Here is a 23601-nt window from a genome sequence, read left to right on the forward strand (position 1 = left end):
TGTTAGTCTGCCTTTAAAATGTCCACCTCCACTCTATTTATTATCCTAAATTAGATGCACCTGTTTGAGGTCGTTAGCTGAATAAAGACACCTGTCCACCCCATACAATCAGTAAGAATCCAACGACTAACATGGCCAAGACCAAAGAGCTGTCCAAAGACATTAGAGACAAAATTGTACACCTCCACAAGGCTGGAAAGGGCTACGGGGAAATTGCCAAGCAGCTTGGTGAAAAAAGGTCCACTGTTGGAGCAATCATTAGAAAATGGAACAAGCTAAACATGACTGTCAATCTCCCTCGGACTGGGGCTCCATGCAAGATCTCACCTCGTGGGGTCTCAATGATCCTAAGAAAGGTGAGAAATCAGCCCAGAACTACACGGGAGGAGCTGGTCAATGACCTGAAAAGAGCTGGGACCACCGTTTCCAAGGTTACTGTTGGTAATACACTAAGACGTCATGGTTTGAAATCATGCATGGCACGGAAGGTTCCCTGCTTAAACCAGCACATGTCCAGGCCCGTCTTAAGTTTGCCAATGACCATTTGGATGATCCAGAGGAGTCATGGGAGAAAGTCATGTGGTCAGATGAGACCAAAATAGAACTTTTTGGTCATAATTCCACTAAACGTGTTTGGAGGAAGAAGAATGACGAGTACCATCCCAAGAACACCATCCCTACAGTGAAGCATGGGGGTGGTAGCATCATGCTTTGGGGGTGTTTTTCTGCACATGGGACAGGGCGACTGCACTGTATTAAGGAGAGGATGACCGGGACCATGTATTGCAAGATTTTGGGGAACAACCTCCTCCCCTCAGTTAGAGCATTGAAGATGGGTCGAGGCTGGGTCTTCCAACATGACAATGACCCGACACACAGCCAGGATAACCAAGGAGTGGCTCTGTAAGAAACATATCAAGGTTCTGGCGTGGCCTAGCCAGTCTCCAGACCTAAACCCAATAGAGAATCTTTGGAGGGAGCTCAAACTCCGTGTTTCTCAGCGACAGGCCAGAAACCTGACTTCTCTAGAGAAGATCTGTGTGGAGCCAAAATCCCTCCTGCAGTGCAAACCTGGTGAAAAACTACAGGAAACGTTTGACCTCTGTAATTGCAAACAAAGGCTACTGTACCAAATATTAACATTGATTTTCTCATGTGTTCAAATACTTATTTGCAGCTGTATCATACAAATACATAGTTAAAAAATCATACATTGTGATTTCTGGATTTTTTTTTTTGATTATGTCTCTCACAGTGGACATGCACCTACGATGACAATTTCAGACCCCTCCATGATTTCTAAGTGGGAGAACTTGCAAAATAGCAGGGTGTTCAAATACTTATTTTCCTCACTGTAAGTGTGTGTGCGTGAAAACTGTACATCTGTCTGCTTCAAAAATCAAGGAGATGTGTGTGTGCTTGCTGGTCCTCACATCAAATGTAAGGACAGGGGTTATGGATGCTAGTGTTCGAACATAACAGGTTTGCTGTGATTGATATTGATTGAAGCCGTTGAGAAATCAGATTTAATAGAAACAGGCGCGCGCCTACACAATGTTCCGCAAAATGAGAGTTGTCAGAAAGAAATTACTTCATGCACTGCTCCTAGCAAAGAACTAAAATGTCAGTGAACGGTATCCTAAAGCTGCCACGCAATCTAATCTGTCCTACATGCCAATTGTGACATCATCAGTAATGGACAGGGAATCGGCTGGGGCTCTCAAACCCATTTGGAAAATAGCGGGTCAGACAACCGAAAGAGTTTAGAGACCAGAGTGCGTGCTCATCTGCTTTCTCCTTGCAGAAGTAATTCCTTTACGTTTTCTTGACCTGCTCTCGCACTCGCATACCTACACACCGAATTATCCATTAATGAAATCCTCCGCCACATTGGGACTAAAGTGAGCAGAGTGCCGGGAATCTACAGATTGGCTAATCAAAACCCCATTATCTTCAGGGATCCTAGGCGCCGCTGGCTTTCTTTGATCCCCATTTTTCTTTTTAACGTTATTTTTATCCAAGCTCATTTGCCTGTTTATGAATGTCGGCGCATAAGAAAACAAGGTCGGCTCTCCGGCGACCGGTCGAACGAGCCTAAATATGTGCCGCTCTGTGCGAATGTGCTTGTTTGTTTCTGGAATAAAGAAGTAATCACTTTTCATTGCCCTCCGGAGTACAGAGCGAGATAAAGAGTGCATGAAACGGGTCTATTGAACATGTATTATCACCTCGGCAGCCCACGCGGCCAGAAAACCATTTCTCACGCTGTCCCCACAGAGCCTCCCCTCCGTTCGCCAGTGTTTCTAGATGCTCTTGTGGTCCCGTGATTGAATGCTTTAAGGAAATGTGTAAATCCTAGTTTACTCTAGCCTCTGGTTTGTTTTGTAAGGTCGGGACTCTGCGGTTTTGTGGCAGCACCGAGTTTGCTGGTGGTCTTTGGGCTGGGGTGGAGCTTCACCAACCAGTGGGCAAGAATGATGGATCGGTAGCTGGCGTCCAGTACTTCACCTGCCCGATTAAACATGGTAAGAGTTTAAATGTTCATGGTTTTCTCTTATTATAGTGAAGGAATTGAAAATAATCAAAGATATTTGATATTTGAAATCCAACAAAGAAATTTGCTTTACTGTTGTCAACCCACATTCCTTATCAGAAGGGCCATTTGGAAGACAAAAGAAAGGCCTGTATGCCAAATGGGTGCCACACCTTTACAGTGGGGGAAGTTTGGTCTGATTGGTCAGTTTAAATGAAAAACATTTGGTTTCAGTCACATGGTCAGGGAAAGGTATAAAAGAAGATTGGAACTGTTGCTCTCTCTCTTTTTCTCTGGCTCTCTGGCTCTCTTTTTCTCTGGCTCTCTTTTTCTCTGGCTCTAGGGGTCATTGGGGCTTCTCTTCTTTGCTCTCTTCTTCTCTCTCTTCTTTGCTCTCTTCTTCTCTCTCTTCTTCTCTCTCTTCTTCTCTCTCTCTCTCTCTCTCTCTCTCTCTCTCTCTCTCTCTCTCTCTCTCTTTCTTTCTTTCTTTCTTTCTCTCTCTCTCTATCTCTCTCTCTCTCTCTCCCTCAGGTAACATTTTATTCATGCTGTGTACGATTGATGGGATAAGTTTATCATCTCATACATCCATTTTGAAACTATTTTAAGTGTAACCATAACCAGATTTTGTCATTAAATCCTTTCTATTACCAATACTGTGCCAACTAGTTTTGATTTAGTATTAACTTTGAAGTGCTCCCTATTGCAATACAATATAGTCACATTATAGCAACGCTCTCCAACATATTTTGCTATTGTTACTGCACTTATTTCCGTCGTTGGTATAAGTTGCAGTGGGTGGAAATAGACGAATATTCTTCCATATTTGTGATAATGTTTCTTTAGTCTTCCGGCAACCCTGCAGATTGAACCATTTGCAGGAGTCCACTCTTACATTAGTTACTTGCAAAGATTAATGTTAAATAATTAGCTTACTAGTGAGTATAATGTTTAGTAACTAGTTGACTCGACTGTGTTGATCTTAGTTTTTGCAATATTTATTTCACAAATATGACATGATATGACCTTATATAGAAGCATAAGTAGCAAACTAGTTTTCATTAAAATTTTCACTAACTAGCTTACCAGGCACACAAAAGTCATGCCATGTCACTTCACTAACCAGCTACAAATTTGACAAGTGTTACAACAATATTTGAGTATAGCAAGTCCATTTACTAACTAGTTAACCGGAGGCAACACGTTAGAGCGCCAATGAATCGTGTCTTTTTTATTTTGATCTGAGTTTTTGTCTTAACCAGCCACAACAGTTGACGATATAGAATACAATACAATACAATACAATTTTATTTGTTAAGCACATTTAAAACAACCGAGGTTAGCCAAAGTGCTGGACACTGACATAATTACAAAAAAAAAAAAAAAACCTGCATATATATGCATAACTAGCTAACTAGTGAGCGACATTTTTTTTCATGACTAGCGAAGGGTTATGTTTACTATGACCATGAAATGTTAATTGTAGTATTTGTCTTAACCATCCATGATTGTGACACGGGACAATGGCGTTGAGCATAACTAGTGACTTGTGAGTGTAATTTACACCATGTATGTTTGTTTATTTATTAACCAGCTTGCTAACCAGGAGCAATTAGATGTCTCTTCCGTGTTGAATATTTGTTCAACTATGACAACCATTATAGGATGACATTTTATTGGGAGCATGCTTGATGCAAGCATATACATTAATCAGGCATAACATTATGACATTACTGGACCCAAGGTTTCCCAGCAGAACATTGCCCAAAGCATCACACTGCCTACGGCGGCTCCACGTGATGTAAAAGAAAACGTGATTCATCAGGCCAGGCCACCTTCTTCCATTGCTCCGTGATCCAGTTCTGATGCTCACGTGCCACTGTTGATGCTTTTGGCAGCTGTGCTTTCAGCAGGTGCACTCTGACTGGTCTTAGGCTATGCGGCCCCATACACAACAAACTATGATATCGTCTAGCCATCACAATTTAGCCCTTGTCAAACTCGCTCAAATCCTTACGCTTGCCCATTTTTCCTGCTTCTAACACATCAACTTTGAGGACAAAATGTTCACTTGCTGCCTAATATATTCCACCCACTAAAAGGTGCCGTGATGAAGAGATAATCAGTATTCACTTCACCTGTCCATAATGTTATGCCTGGTCAGTGTATGAAAGGTCTCAAAATGTTACATTGATTCTTAAATGTTTTTTGTTTTGTTTTTATTAATGTGGCGGTTTGATACATATCTGCCACAATTATGATATTGACACACATTGCATTATATGGAGTCTTCACATATGTATCACAATTAATACAATGTGTATCATATCATGCTAGTTTTTTTTGTTTTGTATTAGTTGGCCCTGTCATTCAAGCATTGTCTTTTTCAATTCCTTCTCAGCTTACCATTTAGCTCTTGCATTCTTGTCTGTTCTCAATTCCTGACAAAATGATTTCTCTCTGACCCTCTCCAGGAATCTTTGCCCCCCTTTCTAAAGTCAGCAAACTCTCGGAGCGACGGAAAAACAGTCCCCGCCCGCCCTCCGCTCCTGTCCCCCACCCTAGACGAATTGACTTGGCGCGGGTCACGTCCAAGGTCAACACAGGTACATTTCTCACTGACCCGGTTGCTTAATGATCCTCTTTACAGCACATCAACCCAATATCAGGAGGAACCCAGCGGCCACCACAGACTCGAAGCTAATTACCATCCCAGAGGACCTGCTTGATAAATAAACTTACACAAGTGTGAACAGCGATAGTGGTGATAAAGCAGTTGCCGTTACCACTTTATTCTGTCCCCTTCGGGGCTGTAGAGACAATAAAAAGCCATGAGAGCACTGAAGAAATTGAGCAATCATCGAGGGAACTAACGTCACTTGTGTGCCATTATAGCGTTCTCCCCAGGGGCCGTTTATATAGACGTGACACCCACCGATGTGTGGAGGGAATCACTCTAACATGCATAACCTCTGTTTTTGTCACATGCACAAGAAAGAGGACAAATGACTCATTTAAGCTCATCCATGACAGAAAAGCCTGAAAGGGATTTTTTACAAGGGAAGTTGACATTTTGAAAATTGCACATTCTGTTGCTGTACTTGCTCTAAAACTATTTTAGCCTTAGAATTTTGCTAATTTCTTTATGATAATTGTTTGTGCAGCTTTTGTGACCTTATATTAATTCAATAACTATGGTATGCTTAAACAGGGCTGTGACCGTTTCTGCGGGAGAAACAAGCAGATCGTTGAATTATTCACTCAATCAATTTGTTCAAAAATATTTATTCTTTCAGTTATGAAATACAACTACTGTATGCTGCTCGGAGACATGCAATGTTTCGAACTTTTTGAACTAATTGACAATGACAAAAGATCATACAATATTTTTTAAAAATCAAACTTGGCTGTGATTTATCTGCGGGCGAATCAGAGTCGTGCTGATATTCAGAACAGCATCTCTTGCTGATATGATACCACGTAAATGTGACCCTGGACCACAAAACCAGTCATAAGGGTACATTTTTTTAAAATTGAGATTTATACATAATCTGAAAGCTGAATACATAAGCTTTCCATTGATGTATGGTTTGTTAGGATAGGCCGAGATACAACTATTTGAAAATCTAAATATTGAGAAAATCGCCTTTAAAGTTGTCCAAATGAAGTCCTTAGCAATGCATATTACTAATAATACTACATTTTTTATATATTTACGGTAGGAAATTTACAAAATATCTTCATGGAACATGATCTTTACTTAATATCCTAATGATTTGGCATAAAAGAAAAGTGGATAATTTTGACCCATACAATGTATTTTTGGCTATTGGCACAAATATACCCGTGCGACTTATGACTTATGGTCCAGGGTCACAAAATATTAATCATGAATGATATTTTCATATTATCATAGTGTGGCCAACACTTCAGGACCATTTGACATTAACAAGTGACTTAAAATACGTGAAAAAACACATTTAATCATGACCAGTTGCAGGACCTATATCCAGTTTTGGGGAAAGTTACTTTGAAAAGTAATGCATTACAATATTGCGTTACTCCCTTAAAAAGTAACTCATTGAGTTACTTAGTTACTTTTTATGAAAAGTAATGTGTTATGTTACTTTTGCGTTGCTTTTTCTCACCTGGGCTGGGCTTGTTTTTGTTTTTATTTATAACAAAAAAGTTACCTTTTCATACCAAAATTGAAATAATAAGCCCCAGGCTGAGGTAAAAATGCAAATTCACGCATGAACAGTAGAGGGCGCAGCTCTGCTGTGCTGCCGTTCTGGATAATGGTAGAATAGGATGCAGGAGAAAAAAGTTTTACCAATAAAAACAAAAAATCTAGTAATTTTCATTATCAAAGGTCAGCAGCGAGACATTGGTAAATTAAATATAAAGGTAGATTAAGCATACAAATAGTTGTTTTATTTAACATTTAATTATTGGAGGTTTGCATATTACTCTAATTTTGCATTTGACTGATTTTATTCATTTTGAGGAGGACAGAATCTTTATTGTGCAAGTGAGATAAATAAATGCTCACATTTAGTCTAGAACTACAATAACCCTCATGTTTACACACAACGCCTCTGCACTTATTTTTCTCAACATGGGGGCAGGAGAGCTGTCAGTCAAATGAATGTGAAAAAGTAACTCAGATATTTTGTTGTAAATTTGAAAAGTAATGCGTTACTTTACTAGTTACTTGGAAAAAGTAATATTATTATGTAACTCAGGTTACTTGTAATGAGTTTCCCCTACACTGCATATATCTGAGTGTAAAATTGTGATGTTGATGGGGAATAAAAAGGATACATTGCGTACAAGCCTTGATATTAACACACGCTGTGGTGTTTAACACAATCACTCCCACTAGCCACTTTGGCGGGTCTTCTCAAAAGGCGTCTGTTATAATCACGATGTGCATTATAACCAATCACACGCAAGTCTGTTGAGTTTATAAATGCAATGTCATAATCAGAGACGATCAGATTAGTCATCGCTTAAACACAGAGTTGTTCTCTAAAATCACATACAACAGTGGTATACACGTTTCTAACTTCGATAGCATTTGAAGAGAATGGCTTGCAGCCATAAAACCAGCTGTAAAGCGTTCATCTAGGTGTCGTTTTTGATATTTAATCAAATAAACTGTCAAATCACATGAAAATATGTATTTCAGTAGGCTACTGTATGGGCTTATACACAAAATATGCAGGATTTAAATATGTCATAGCTGATAAAAATAAAAATCTTTTTTTTTTCAGACAAACAACTTTTGATGACCTGTCATGTTATTTTATACATTTCATGTAGACTTGATTTGGACGTCTACTGTGGTAATTTACATATAGCCAACAACAAATTTCCTAACAACTAAATTGTGGCCAGTGAAAATGCTGTCTGGATATAGTAACTTTGGAAAACCACTAGCCACAGTGGCTGGTGAGCAAAAAAGTTTATATCAAGCCCTGATTGCATCAACTACTGACAAACATATCTCCCACACACAGAGCTAAGGGCATCGGTTTTAAGTACAGTATGTATAACACTATTATAGCCTAAACATCCTGTAACCTGCCGAGACTGTCGTTTCTCATAATATACGTCTGCCGAGAGAGATAGTGTCCCCACTCAGGCTTCCATTAGTGCAGTAATGCTGATGAACAGCAGTTCCTCTCATCACCTCTGTTACACTAGAGACCTGCCCTTGCTCTGTCTGTGTGGCCTGCTGAGTGTTTGGTGGTCTTTACTCCAGATTGGTGTAAATTTGTTGATCTGTTTTCCTCGACAAGCATTCTCACTGTCTCTCCCTCCAGGGCTCAGGTATTGTCCACTCAGACAGCTAAATCCAGACATATGGATCTCAACAGCTTTGTGTGGCAAAAGCACTTTTATGAAAAGCCCTTAAGGCATTGTAATACGAAAAATGCTTTTCCACTTGCTCTCTTACTTTTTGATTTGTTTGTTTTTCCTTCCCTTTTTGCTTTTATTATCTGTCTGTCAATACGTTTAGAGGCTCGTGAGAATTTAGCGGCAACATTTGCTAAATACTAATGAAAATGTCTAGCCTGACGTCATCATACTCAGTTCTAGTCAGAATTTGAGTCTGATACTGCTCCGTTGGGCTGTGATTATGGGGCGTGTTTCAACCAAACCAGGAAAGACCTCAATTGGACAGACCTACAACCAATCAGAGCAACGGAGAGACGCATAACGTTAGTTGTCAAATGTCAACAGAACTCAACTGCACTGTGTTGCCATGTCTGCGGGTTGAAGCGACCCCAATTATGTGATATACAGACCCAGGAATGCGAATTTTTGCTGGCAGCCCTGCCAAAATAACACATATTTTACCCCCCAAATGCCCTTTTTTTCCGGAGAACCCCCTCGGATAGCTATTGGGCTTGTTTTTAGCTAGTTTTGAGTAGCAATTGGGCGGGTTTTGTTGTAAAAACTTGGCAACCCTGTCTGCACGCACGCTGGAATAAGTAACGTTAGAAGAAAAAGATGATTGTAAACGATCTTTGCTGGTGTTGTAAAAAAAGAATTTAAGGATACACAGAGTACTTATCAACACCATCATCATTTCTGAGAGAAATAGTAAAGGTGAATATATATACGAACAAGTTCTCCGTTTAGGATTAGAACAAATTCAACCCAAGCGCCTTTGATGACGTGGATGATTACGTTACTGTTTATCATCTGTCCATCATTGTCTGCCCTGACAATTTCATTGGTCCGAACTGCCCGAGCTCAAATGTTGTGGGCGGGGCTAAGTTCGGCTGGCATCCAGGCTAGAAAATGTCTAAATTCTAAATAAAATTTTAATGTCCTAATAATAATAATTATCATTAAAATTATAATGTTGTATTTAGTTAGTCGGTCAATCAGTCAGCAGTGTTATTTTAGTATCATTGAGATACTAAATGAGTATATATTTTATATTTTGTTACTGTATTTTTGTCATATTTATTAGATATGTGTTTTATTGCAAGTAACAAAATAGTTTTTGTGGTTTAGTTTTAGTTGACTCTAGTAGTCAGTCAGTTCATTATTAGTAATATTTTTTGCTAGTATTATTATTACTTTTGTAAGGAGAGAACCTAGACATTTCTTCACACATTTCATGCAGTTCACACCAAACAGGTACTATTATTTACATATTTGTGAATATTTAATCCCTCCTTATAATTTACTTTATGAACTTAAAGGATTAGTTCACTTTAAAATGATAGTTACCCCATGATTTACTGATCACCCTCAAGCCATCCTAGGTCTGTATGACATTATTCTTTCTGATGAACACAATTGGAGTTATATTAATAAATATCCTGACGCTTCCAAGCGTTATAATGGCAGTGACGGGGTTTTGAGTTTGAGTTTGAAGCTCAAAAAGTGCATCCATCCATTATAAATGTACTCCACACGGCTCCGGGGGGTTAATAAAAGCCTTCTGTAAGAAAAATATCCATATTTAATATGTTATCAAGTACGATATCTAGCTTCCGCCAGACCACCTTCCGTATTCAACTTGTAACGCCTCTCGCAGTTCAAAGCGTTTACAATACGTCATACGTCGCGCCAGTTAAGCTTTTTCAGAGTAAATCATGGGATAATTTTCATTTTAAAATGAACTAATCCTTCAATTTCTGCCATAGAGTTGTAAGACCTGAAATAATTATCACATCTTTTCAAAAAGCCACAATGATATTTAATAAGCAGCCTGGTTATGCCCACCCACTGTTTGTTCTTAAACCTCTTTGTTGTGATCTTTTCTATTTCTCTGCACCTTTTTTTTTTCCATTCTTCATTTTCATTTTGGTTTGTGAGTCACGCAGTCCACATTAAGACTAATACGCACAGGAAGGAGACAGAAACCATGCTCTCTAGGGCACTTGTGAGTCACTTGTGGGCCGTCTTCAACTCTGACGCACATTCAAACACACGGTTGCCAAAATGCATCCGCGTGCACCTCCAACGTGCTCACAATAACCATATCCAAGCAACACATTGTCTTTATAATGACACTTTAATGATGTCACTGTCCTCTCAGCCACCGCTGAAGAAACGGCGGCTCCATGTGGTCCTCTAATCAGTGCCGTTTCAAGGTGTTTCTTTTTCCTCTCTCCTGTTCCCGAGGTGATTTGAATAGTGGGCCGTGTTGGATTTGTGTTGGATTGTGTTCCCCGTTGATTGATTGTCCAGTGAAGCCAAGCTTAATGAGCAGTCCTCACATCGGTCTGAACAAACTGGCAGTAATTTGTCATGAAAAAGGGGGATGGAAGCGGTGTGCTTGTTACCACTTTAACCCTTTTGTAGTAAACCATAATATTTTATCTGGTTGTAGAGAAAACTGAGAAAAGACAGAAAATTTATTTTTGTCTCATGTGGATGAAAGACAACTCCCAGAATGCACTTGCTTCGCTGCCCTACGAGGCCACTCCGTACACCGTCGTTTTGATCTTCATAGTAATACAATAATTTCGTTCAGTTAGAGAATAAACACTACAGTTAAAAACTGAACGTGTCTTTTCAATAAAGTTTGAGTGAGCCGAACAAAAGTCATGTCACAGACGCAGCAGGATCAGATTTCCTCAGCAGTGTCAGATTTCCTTCATCACGAAGAGCTGAGGTAATGTTAAAGGGTTAGTTCACCCAAAAATGAAAATTCTGTCATTAATTACTTAGGTTACACTTTATTTTGATGGTCCCTTTTGAACATTCTGTTAGCTATAAGTAGTATTGCACCTACATGTCTACTAACTCTCAATAGAATATTAGTAATGTATTAGTAGACTGGTAGGGTTAGGGTTTGAATAAGTTGACATGTAGTTGCAAAGTTACTTATAGTCAGTGTAATGTCTGTTGGAGGACCATCACAATAAAGAGTTAGCAGATATTAAGCAGACGGTCTACTAATACTCTAGTGAGAGTTAGTTGACATGTAGTAGCAAAGTTACTTATAGTCAACAGAATGTTCAAAAGGGACCATCAAAATAAAGTGTTACCATTACTTACCCTCATGTCGTTCGACACCCGTAAGACCTCCGTTCATCTTCGGAACAGAAATGAAAATATTTTAGTTGAAATCTGATGGCTCTGAAAGGCCTCCATTGGCACAATGCACGGTTCACTCTCAAGACCCATAAAAGGCACTAAAGACGTCGTTACAAAGTCCATCTCACTACAGTGGTTCTACAATAACTTTATGAATCGGCGGGAATAGTTTTTGTGCGCAAAAACGCCCTAAATAACGACTTGTATAGTGATGACGATTTCAAAACACGGCCTCATGAAGCTTCGAAGCGTTATGAATTTTCGTAACTTCTTTCTTAAGAAGATTTTCGTGAATCCGGCCCCAGGACCATTATAAACCTGAATATACTTGATTTAATCGAAAAGTGTATTCAAGTAGTAATAGTTTGCTGTTTACATACATCGTAATGATGACAGTAGCGCACAGCTGTTCCGTGCTCCGGCGCGGTTAGCGATCACACTACATGGGTACCGAGCCCAACCGCTTCCAAGTGGGCCAGGGCCGGTTAAACGAACTGCGCCCGGGCACGGTATGGAGCACTCACACTAGTCAACCGAACCAGACTTTGGGGGTCAAACGCACCTGGGAACGGTTCAGATTGCCTAGTGTGAGTACACCCTAAAGGCCTGTTCACACCGGGACGTTTTTTGCGCGCGTTTATTGCCGACGTTTAACGCCTCGTGACTAAACAAAGGGCGTCAATGTGAGTGTGTACACCAACATGCAAAAACGTCAGGCATAAAAGCGCCATTTAAAAAAAAAATCGGTCAGCGCGTTAAAAACTGGCCGACCAATGAGATCTGCGCTTTTGTTCACGTGCCTGGAGCTGCTGAAGTTACAGTAAAACTTTTTTATATTTGATTGAAATGATGTTTTGTTGATTTCAGTATGATAAAAGGCTATTTCTTTGAGCAATGCGATCCATAACGACAGACGATGAGTCTATAGCGCGGGTTTAATGGTTTTGCTTTAGGGTGGGCCATAAATGTTTTGGGTTAGGGTTAGGGTTAGGCGCGCGATTATTGCCGACGTTTAACGCCTCGTGACTAAACAAAGGGCGTCAATGTGAGTGTGCACACCGACATGCACAAACGTCAGGCATAAAAGCGCAATTAAAAAAAAAAAATCGGTCAACGCGTTAAAAACTGGCCGACCAATGAGATCTGCGCTTTTGTTCACGTGCCTGGAGCTGCTGAAGTTACAGTAAAACCCGACTTGGTGGCGCTCAAGCACAAAACGATCTTGCCGAGCACACATTGATACGACGAAGAAGAAGTAGGTACACAAAGAAGAAGATGAGCTGCCAATACTGCTTGCCAGTAAGCAAAAAGTGTGTGTGGTTTTTGCAAGCACGTAAATACTGTCTCTCTTCTTCTTCTGCGTGACAAGCGAGTATCAGAAGTGTAAAGTGGCGCAGCACCATCTACTGAATTTGTACGTTCACTCGGCGCATCGCCAGTGAAAATCGCTTGGGTGTGAACACTCAATACGCACCGAAAAACGCTGCCGATAATTGTCCCGGTGTATACAGGCCTTAAGGTCCCCTTCTTCGCGATTCCATTGTTCAAACTTTAGTTAGTGTGTAATGTTGCTGTTAGAGCATAAATAATACCTGTAAAATTATAAAGCTCAAAGTTCAATGCCAAGCGAGATATTTTATTTAACAGAAGTTCCCTTTCAAAGCCTACAGCGAACGGCTGGCTTGGACTACATCCTGGTACTTCCTTCTTTAATTACGTCAGTAGAGCAGTAGAACAGACTAACCTCCGCCCACAAAGAAACGCGAAAAAGGGGGCGCGGTCTTGTTGCTGTCCCACGTGGAGAAGCGGACGGTCGCGTGGAGAAAAGGAACTGTTGCGTTGAGTGTGTTTATCGCCATGTCATCGAGACGCTGTTATTTTCATCCAGGAGTCAAATCACCTTTGTTTGGCTTTCCCAGGGACGCTGTAGAGATTATTGAACGCATACATCTCTCCGTTAAGAGGCGTGACCTTTCCAACGTGCGCTAAGCTGCTGTCGAATCACAACACAGGAACCGCTTTCACGTGCGCTAAGCTGTGGTCGAATCACAGCACAGGAACCGCTTGCACAATCAGAACTCGTTACGTGTTTCTGAAGGAGGGACTTTACAGAACAAGGAAATCACCAGCCGTTTTTAGGACAGTGGAAACAGCGGTATACAGATAAGTAAATAGTGTGAAAAATACTGTGTTTTTTTACACGCGAAACATGAACACATGTTATATTGCACACTGTAAACACAATCAAAGCTTCAAAAAAACACGAAGAACAGGACCTTTAAGTCAGAATGCATGAAATAGCATTAGACATCCCCTTTAATGTTGGTTGGAGATGTACTAAAAAAAATCATACAGAAAATGATTTACATTGTTAACCTGTGTGCTATACATTTTTGGTTGAAAATGTGATTTGAAGAAGAAGAAAAAAGAGGTTACATTTTTCATTTTAGAACCTAGTTCACATTAAAGTCTCTCTAAAAGTCCAACTACATAATTTGCAAACTGAAAAAAACTTTTTTATATTTGATTGAAATGATGTTTTGTTGATTTCAGTATGATAAAAGGCTATTTCTTTGAGCAATGCGATCCATAACGACAGCCGATGAGTCTATAGCGCGGGTTTAATGGTTTTGCTTTAGGGTGGGCCATAAATGTTTTGGGTGGGCTGCATAAAATTGACTTTCATAAGATGTGCTGTGAATGTTTTACTCTCATTTCGAGCATCTTTAAAACACTCCACGTACCACATTTAAATGGACTGAACCAGATTTCATGGACTCGTTTATAATTCATTTGCATTTTGCTACTTGCGGTTCTTTAAGTGTTTATTTCGTTTGGCACATCACAATGCATTGCAATGTATGCAAGCTTTATGTTTTAATGGTGCCGAAATAGCTTGTCCTCGAGATTCAGCTTGACAAAGTTAATTAGGACTTTTATTGACATATGCGTGTATTTGTTGAGAATAAATATGTTCTAAATTTATTCCTGCGAGTCTGAGAACGTATGGGAAACTAAAAGTGTTTGACTGTCTGCATGATTAATGTTCCCAGACAAATCTTTTACATTCACCTGTAGTGTCTCAGTTTTCTTAGATGAGCTGATTTTCAAGCAGTTTTAAAATAGCAAAAACATAGAAAACTTTCATTAGGGGAACTTTTCTGTCCCCTATGATGATTTGAAATTGTATTCTATTATTTTATTGTTATAGTGTTTTTTGTGATATTGCTTAAATATGAATTGCTGGAGGAATGGTTTATTCTGATTATTATCTTTAACAGATAGTTCTTGCAATTCTTTTTGCAAGTCACAAGAGGTTGCGTTTCAGAGATTTGACCACAATTAAAGGCCTTTTATAGATACTTCACTTTGTGTAAGATTAGTCCTTAACCGTGGTAAAAACACTGTAACATACAATCTCTTTAATATCTTACCTGTAGACTTCTAGTTTAGTCAAGTACAGATTCAACATGATCTACAGTGTTCTCTGCTTTAGTAATGTCTGTCTGTTTATGCAATATTATTCCAGTGTTAATATTGAACTGTTTTGTCTTAATAATGTTTGTAAAGGTCAGGGATGACACCCATCTTGGTTGTTTTGGTGTGCTCACTGTGCATATATTAGCATATTAAGGTGTCCTCTGGGACTGCGTGTCGTAACACTCCAGTGGATGCTGCTGCTTTGAGTGGGCCTTGTGTACGGTACTAATGATTCTGATGCTTTTGTTTTTGTGGTGTCGAACACAATGTACATTCTCTGTTTTACATGCATCATACAATTCTGAACAACTGTGGCCTTAAAACTCAAAAGCATTTGTATATGCCGACTCAAATTGCACAAGCTAAGACTATTTCAAGTAGCTTCTGCAAACAGACATTTTTCTCAAAGCTAATATTCCTTTTTTTACTCCTTACTTTTAACCATTTGTGCCCAAGGTCAATTTTGTAGTCTCATTCAGGTTCACATAAAAGAGCACAGTGGAGTACAATGGTGCACACCTTTTTAACTGCTCCCATAGTGTATGCTTGCAGAAAAAAAAAGTTGTTTTGAACATTGATGGAGCAACACATTTAGTGGGAAAATAAATCATAAAAGTGGCTTGAGGTGGCGTGGAGGACCTTTTCGCTCCAACAGCCAGCAAATGCACACTTTGCTCCTTTGTACCCTCTCTATAGGTGAAGTTTGTGACATTAAAGCCCCAGTAAGTGATTTCTGAGAAACACTGTTGATATTTGAAATCAACCCAAACAAACACACACTCCCTTCATTGCTCCACCCCCCAAATGCATAAACACACAACAATGTAATGGTAGATGTCTCTTTATCATAGCGGAATCAAAGCAAAATAATGCTTTGCAAAAAATAAAGTGAAGGGGACAAGGAAAAACAAAAATGCAGTTCACAAGAGTATATCCAAGCAAGGGTTGGTTGTTATTCGCTGGCAGCTCCAGTTTCTGACAAACAATGGCACTCAAAACTGTGCTGTTATTATAGCTAACATTACAACAACATCATATCTTGCTTCTGTGAAACAGCAAAACCAATGTTACTCAAGGGTGGAGGAGAAATAACTCAACCTCAGTGTCTGATTTCAGGCCTTCCTGCTTCGGTCTCTCCAGCGCTGGAAAGCTTTTCTAATATTACCGCAGGTCCTAAAGCTCTTGCCTGACCATAACCAGTGATATTCCTCTGACCTTTTCTCTTTTGTAATGTCTCTCAGCCATCTCCCTTTCTACAGTCTTTCTTCAAATCTCACCCTCTCTCCTCCCGCATTATAAGTGGACACCCTCCTGCTGCTGATTGGCTCACTCTCTCTCCTCCCCCATCATGAGTGGACATGCCCCCTACTGCTGATTGGCTCACTCTCTTCTCCCCCATCAGGAGTGGACACACCTCCTACTGCTGATTGGCTCTCTCTTCTCCCCCATCAGGAGTGGACACACCTCCTACTGCTGATTGGCTCACTCTCCTCCACCATCATGAGTGAACATGCCTCCTACTGCTGATTGGCTCTCTCTTCTCCCCCATCAGGAGTGGACACACCTCCTACTGCTGATTGGCTCACTCTCTTCTTCCCCATCAGGAGTGGACACGCCTCCTACTGCTGATTGGCTCTCTCTCTCCTCCCCCATCATGAGTGGACACACCCCCTACTGCTGATTGGCTCTCTCTTCTCCCCCATCATGAGTGGACATGCCCCCTACTGCTGATTGGCTCACTCTCTCTTCTTCCCCATCATGGGTGGACGCACCCCCTACTGCTGATTGGCTCACTCTCCTCCACCATCATGAGTGAACACGCCTCCTACTGCTTATTGGCTCTCTCTCCTCCACCATCATGAGTGAACACGCCCCCTACTGCTGATTGGCTCACTCTCCTCCACCATCATGAGTGAACACGCCCCCTACTGCTGATTGGCTCACTCTCCTCCACCATCATGAGTGAACACGCCCCCTACTGCTGATTGGCTCTCTCCTCCACCATCATGAGTGAACATGCCCCCTACTGCTGATTGGCTCTCTCTCCTCCACCATCATGAGTGAACACGCCCCCTACTGCTGATTGGCTCTCTCTCCTCCACCATCATGAGTGAACACGCCCCCTACTGCTGATTGGCTCTCTCACCCACCATCATGAGTGAACATGCCCCCTACTGCTGATTGGCTCTCTCTCCTCCACCATCATGAGTGAACACGCCCCCTACTGCTGATTGGCTCTCTCTCCTCCACCATCATGAGTGAACACGCCCCCTACTGCTGATTGGCTCACTCTCTCTCCTCCCCCAACATGTGTGGACACGCCCCCTACTGCTGATTGGCTACGTGTGTGGCGTGTGTGGCTCAGTCCGATCCACTTTAAACCAGGGCTTAAAAACGGAAAAAAATATCAATCGGTTCACTCCGAGCAGAATCGATATTATAGCGTTTCCGTTTTTGCGTTCCTCAATAAACATTACTGTTCCGAAAACGGTTTGATATGAAAAAATACCGGTTAATAACGTTATTTTAATTAAGCCTATACTTTAAACAAATATGTATAAATAGACTTATTTTCACTCAATAATAATATAACACATGGTAATTAAACTTGAATATTTATTTAATAACATTTTTAAAACCAGAAATACATGCATTAATTACAAGGCATAAACAGCGGACCTGTTTTAATGGAGTGTTAGACTATCTAAAGTGGCCTCTAATGCCTAATTATTTTCAGAAGAGTGATAACATTCTTTGTACATAACTTTTTTTCAACACGACTTGTTTTAAAAAATGCATGAATAAAGAATAAATAAACTGGATAACCATTGCTCTTTTAATGCACCGTCAACTGCTAATTTCAAAGCAAACACTGCGCAACACGTCCTTGCATCACATAATCAAATTCAGTCAGCTAATAAAGCTTGATCATTTAATGCAATATAACATACCATTTAATACGAAGCATCAACCGTCTATATAGAAAACATTGACCTGTCCTGTATTGGCAATCTGAAAGACTATAGGAAAAATGTTTGATAGATGCTAGTACCTACTTGGACAGGCTTAAACAAAATCCATAAACTAAATCAGCCTAAATCAGACTATTTGAGTTTAAAGTCCGTACTGCTTATTTAAACGTTCGAAAAGAATGTCCTCCAATACCTGCGCTTTCATTGTAGACCTCAGCGGGGAAAGAAATGTACTTGAGGCATGAAAATGCGCGCTCTACTGACTTACGTTACCGGTAGATTCATAGATGACTGCTGCGCGGGCATTTCACTCACGCTTGATCCGTCAACGTCACATGCTGTTCATGATTGGTCACTGCCAAATTAAAATATTAAAGAGAACGATAAAATAACGTTATTAACCGGTTAATGGTCATTTCAAATTAACGTTTCTGTTCAGAACGATTCAAATTGATTTTGATTTCGTTTCCGTTTTTGTTCCTCTTAAAATTTCGTTCGTTTCCAGTTTTTGTTTTCGTTCCTTGAACCGGTTCAGAGCCCTGCTTTAAACAGCGTTTCTCAGAAACTTTTAATTATGGACTGCTAGGTTTGCTAATGTTTGACAACAAGACAATTTGGCTTTTTGCCATTTTCAACACTATATTGCTCATGTTTGCAATTTTCTTTTATTAAAAATAAATAGTTAAGTATTGTTTTTAACATATCTATAAGTCTATGCTTTTCATACTCTCTACCTCCAAGAACAGTAAAAAGATGATGTCCTTGAATTTGAATTCTTTCTACATTCCTCCAACACCACTGCTATCTCCTAAAGGAGGGTGGTCCAGCACTTTGGGTTTAGATAACATTTTTGGACTTTTAACACCGAACTGTGTCTAATCCAAAAGTCTTGGCTCTCGCTTATCAATTAGCCTCTAAACTTGCTTCCTTAATGAACTCTTTAGCCCATGAAGGTCTGTGAAAATGATAGCTTAATGAGAGGCTTCATTCCAAACTGCTTTGCAAGAGCTAGAAGGTTAAAGCTGCTTCTCTCATGTGGCCTATTTCTTGGATACTTTAAGTGAAGTAGATAAAGTTTTTAGGTCTTGTTAGATGTCTGTGGTGCTGTGCCAAGGCTTGGGCACTTTTCCATGGTTCCACAAGATTAACATTTGGCTGGAACTCAGACAGGCTTCAAAGGGCTGGAATGCTAAAATAATTAAATAAAGTGACTTTGATAAATGTCAGTTTCTGCCATATTTTTGGTAATTTTGTGTTTTATTAGTATTTACTGAACTTACCCTACAGTACGTATTAAACTTTGGCATGAATCTGGTCCTGCACCGTTTGAGCCATGGACATGGATTATAACTCAAATCAAATCACGCTGCTTGTTGAGATGTAAATATAATAAATAAATAAAATAGAAGCCAAATCCTGTATGTATGCGTTGGGAAAGGGATTTTGAGCCATACCTAGAGATACCATATCAGTAGCTACCTTTTGAATGATTATTAATATTATTATTATAATTCACTGCTCGGCCACAAAAAACAAAATGCTGCTTGGATTTAAATAGGCAAATGCTTAAGCAGTTTTTGAAGCTTTGTCGTTCAGCCAAAATATATTGTTTTATAAAATAAACCCAGTCAACTGGGAAGCACGTTGTTTAGCAGATGTCACATCAAAACATGTCAAGTGACTTTTAGTTGTCGGCAGGCCTGAATTTCTGTGTCAGATTCTTGCCTGTTCAGTTTTTATGTTCATGTTGGACATGTTTTAATCGCCTGTTTTATCATGCTAATTATTTAGCATTATAATCATTGGTTATGAATTATTTAATTGGTTTGACCATTTAAAATGGCACTTGCAAAGCTTATTAAATCTATGAATTACACTTTTAACATTTGTCTCAAGGGACATTCACATTGACGGCACTTTGCAGTCAAACGGGACCAAAAGTCAGCTACTTCGAGCTTGACACAAGTGACAGCGACCGTTGGCAGTACATTGGGGGTGTGTTTAAATTTAACGTTATGTAAATGAGAAGTAGCACCACGTTGTGAATACCAATAGGGCTGGAGCACACGTGATCTGCCTCGCATGAGATACTGTTGACTAGGCAAGAAGGAGACGCTAATGGTATCTGGGAGCAATTTTCTTGTTCTATTTGATTTGATTCTGTGTGATGCGTGACGAAAAAAAAAGATGTGTGGAAAAACATCAGAAATTGACTGCATGATATCATGAACATCAAAATCAGACTCACTTTGAATGCATTTTACTGCAATTGCTGTGCACGTTCCCCTGCAGAATCAGTGGCACCTCCAAGAAATGTTTAGTTCTGAGAGACTAGCGTATGTAACTGTATTGCTGCATATTGATTGAGGAAATCCCGATCGCCAGGCACATACTTCACTAGGTGGCGTGACACTAAGGGTTAGTGATAAGCTTATAATATGAGTATGGGTTGGAAATAAAAGTGTCCCTCGGAATTCTTGCTATATGCCTTAAAGTCCCCATGAAAATCAAAATATATTTTTGGGCTTTTAGTATAGATATGTTAGACTTACTGATATCTACTCTATATTGCTAAAAGTTTTGGTACACCTGCCTTTACATGCACATTAACTTTCTTAATCCGTAGGGTTTAATATGGAGTTGGTCCACCCTTTGCAGCTAAACCAGCTTCAACTCTTCTGGGAAGGCTTTCCACAAGGTTTAGGAGTGTGTTAATGGGAATTGTAGAAGCGCATTTGTGAGGTCAGGCACTGATGTTGGACGAGAAGGCCTGGCTCGCAGTCTCTGCTCTAATTCATCCCAAAGGTGTTCTATCGGGTTGAGGTCAGGACTCTGTGCAGGTCGGTCAAGTTCCTCCACACCAAACTCGCTCATCCATGTCTTTATGGACCGATGCTTTGTGCACTGGTGAGCAGTCATGATGGAACAGGAAGAGGACATCCCCAAACTGTTCCCACAAATTTGGGAGCATGAAATTGTCCAAAATGTCTTGGTATGCTGAAGCATTAAGAGTTCCTTTCACTGGAACTAAGGGGCCAAGCCCAACCCCTGAAAATCAATCCCACACCAAACTTTACACTTGGCACAATGCAGTCAGACAAGTACCGTTCTCCTGGCAACCGCCAAACCCAGACTTGTCCATCGGATAGAGAAGCGTGATTGGTCATTTCAGAGAACACGTCTCCACTGCTCCAGTCCAGTGGCGGTGTGCTTTACCCCACTGCATCCCACACTTTGCATTGCACTTGGTGCTCGGCCATCGAAACCCATTCCATGAAGCTCTACGCATTGTTCTTGAGCTAATCTGAAGGCCACACAAAGTTTGAAGGTCTGTAGCTATTGACTCTGCAGGAAGTTGGTGACTTCTGCGCACGGTGACCCTCAGCATGCGCTGACCCCGCTCTGTGATTTTACGTGGCCTACAACTTCGTGGCTGAGTTGCTGTTGTTCCCAATTGCTTCCACTTTGTTAGAATACCACTCACAGTTGACCGTTGAATATTTAGTAGTGAGGAAATTTCACGAATGGACTTATTGCTCCTATACAATGACAAAATTAGCATATAGAAGATATAAGCGTTCAAAACGTACTGTCTCACTTCCGCCAATATGGTTCAAAGATTTTGATGGCATCACTCTTCTCATCAGATTTTCTGTCCAATCAATGGTCTCTAGAATCTCAAGCATCCCGTCCCCTACACTATAAATAGACTCTAGAAAGCTGTCATTTATTCGCACATTTGCTATTTTCTATATGTTGAATGGCACATGGTGCACTAGGGATAGGGAATGATTCAGACAGTGTAAATATGCTTTCCTTTGGGGCGAATGAAGTCTGGTTTCATGTTAGTTTCACGTGAACCATCGCAGCATGCACACAGTCTGCTCCGGTCCAGAGCCGATAGCACAGAGCGGATCATATGCGCGAGTCAGCACAGACCACAAAACAAATCAGACCCATTTCAATTCTGTACAGAATGCTATATTTTAAACTATATGGTGGAGATTAGGAGGAGAAATGCTTAGACAGACTTGGCATTAGCAACGAGGAGAAGAGGTAACACCGGTGCCATGCACCAACATAAATTACACACTTTTCAAATTACACATCCTCGGCATGATCATGTTCACTGTTTTGCTTTAGTAACAGTTTCATATTAAATCTAAAAGGGGAATCTATTAGACTGCGGCTGTCATAAGCTGTCAAGTGTGACTTTACCAAGCTCTGGTCGAGCTGTGATGCAAACTAAACGCTATTGTCTATTTAAAAATAAAAAGGGAGAGGATCTGTTTGATATGTTCTGCCTTGTCTTCCTTTTTTTGAATGGAAATGATCTGAACACATTGAACGACGATGGCGTTTCAAGGCACTTCAGTGGGCCTTTAAGGTGTGCCCTAATTTTTCTTTTGTTCTGCGAATTTTCATTATCATTTTAACAGGAATCCACACGATTTTACAGCGGTTCCTGTTCATGTGAATATGTTGACCAACAGAAAGCTCATTGGTTTGGAAGTGACTTCTGTGTGAGCTGTGCTTAAAGGGATAGTTCACCCAAAAATGAAAATTCTGTCATCCTTTACTCACCCTCAAGTTGTTGCAAACCTGTATGAGTTTCTTTGTTCTGCTGAACACAAAAGAATATATTTTTAAGAATGTTTGTACCAAAGCAGATAGAGCAACCATTGACTACCATAGTATTTTTTTCCCCTACTATGGCAGTCAATGGTTGCTCTATCTGCTTTGGTACAAACATTCTTCAAAATATCTTCTTTTGTGTTCTGCAGAACAAAGAAACTCATACAGGTTTGGAACAATTGAGGGTGAGTAAATGATGACAGAATTTTCATTTTTGGGTGAACTATCCCTTTAATGCATCACTATTTACAATAGACACGATTTTGCTAATGTGACCATACCTATATGCATTTTCATTTCCAGTTAGTTTTTATTTTATTTATTTATTCTATTTTATTTATTTTATATTATTATTATATATATATTTTTTTTTTAGCTGTTTGGAATTAACTGATTTTTTTTTCTATATCCATTTAAACAAAGTCCTAGCAAAGCAAAACTTGGTATATATAGACAGGATATTCTTAGGGATAATCTAATATCCACAAAAAAAACCTTTTTGATCAGTGAAAGTCAAATTTGTCATGCATTTTCTTTTTTCCCCCCAATAGTGTGCATCTGTAATCCATCTTAAAAAAGTGGCATCTGCTCCATTTTTCAAATCTGCTTGGATCCCATTGCGGTTTGCTTTGTTACAGTTCCACTCAGTCCTTTCTCATCTCTGATCTGTCTTTTCTGTCTGCACAGGTCTTCTTTCACGCAGTTGTTCCACCTCCTCTTCTTCTTTGGACTCAAGGCAAGGTTCGAGACGACCTCCAAGGCCACTACCACGACAAAGAGCGCCGCTGCGCCCATGGCAGGAACGAGCTCCTCCGAGCACCAGATCTACTCCTCCCCCCTCCCGTTCCCTCACCGCCACCCCACACTCTGGTTACGGTATTGTTACAAACTCTACTTTTGACCATCTACAAT

At 40.2% G+C, this 23601-nt stretch overlaps 1 protein-coding gene across 1 annotated transcript in view; it reads left to right on the forward strand.

The window, feature by feature from the left end:
• Window positions 1-23601, forward strand: part of LOC307136653 (CAP-Gly domain-containing linker protein 4) — a 109167-nt gene that overhangs the window by 50016 nt on the left and 35550 nt on the right. Inside the window, exons 8-10 of the mRNA XM_079833879.1 lie at window positions 2390-2525; window positions 5008-5139; window positions 23377-23565. Coding sequence (XP_079690005.1) covers window positions 2390-2525; window positions 5008-5139; window positions 23377-23565 — 457 coding nt within the window. The remainder of the gene's footprint in view (window positions 1-2389; window positions 2526-5007; window positions 5140-23376; window positions 23566-23601) is intronic.

The sequence above is a fragment of the Gobio gobio genome (assembly GCF_949357685.1).
Source record: "Gobio gobio genome assembly, chromosome: 13".
Classification (NCBI taxonomy): domain Eukaryota; kingdom Metazoa; phylum Chordata; class Actinopteri; order Cypriniformes; family Gobionidae; genus Gobio; species Gobio gobio.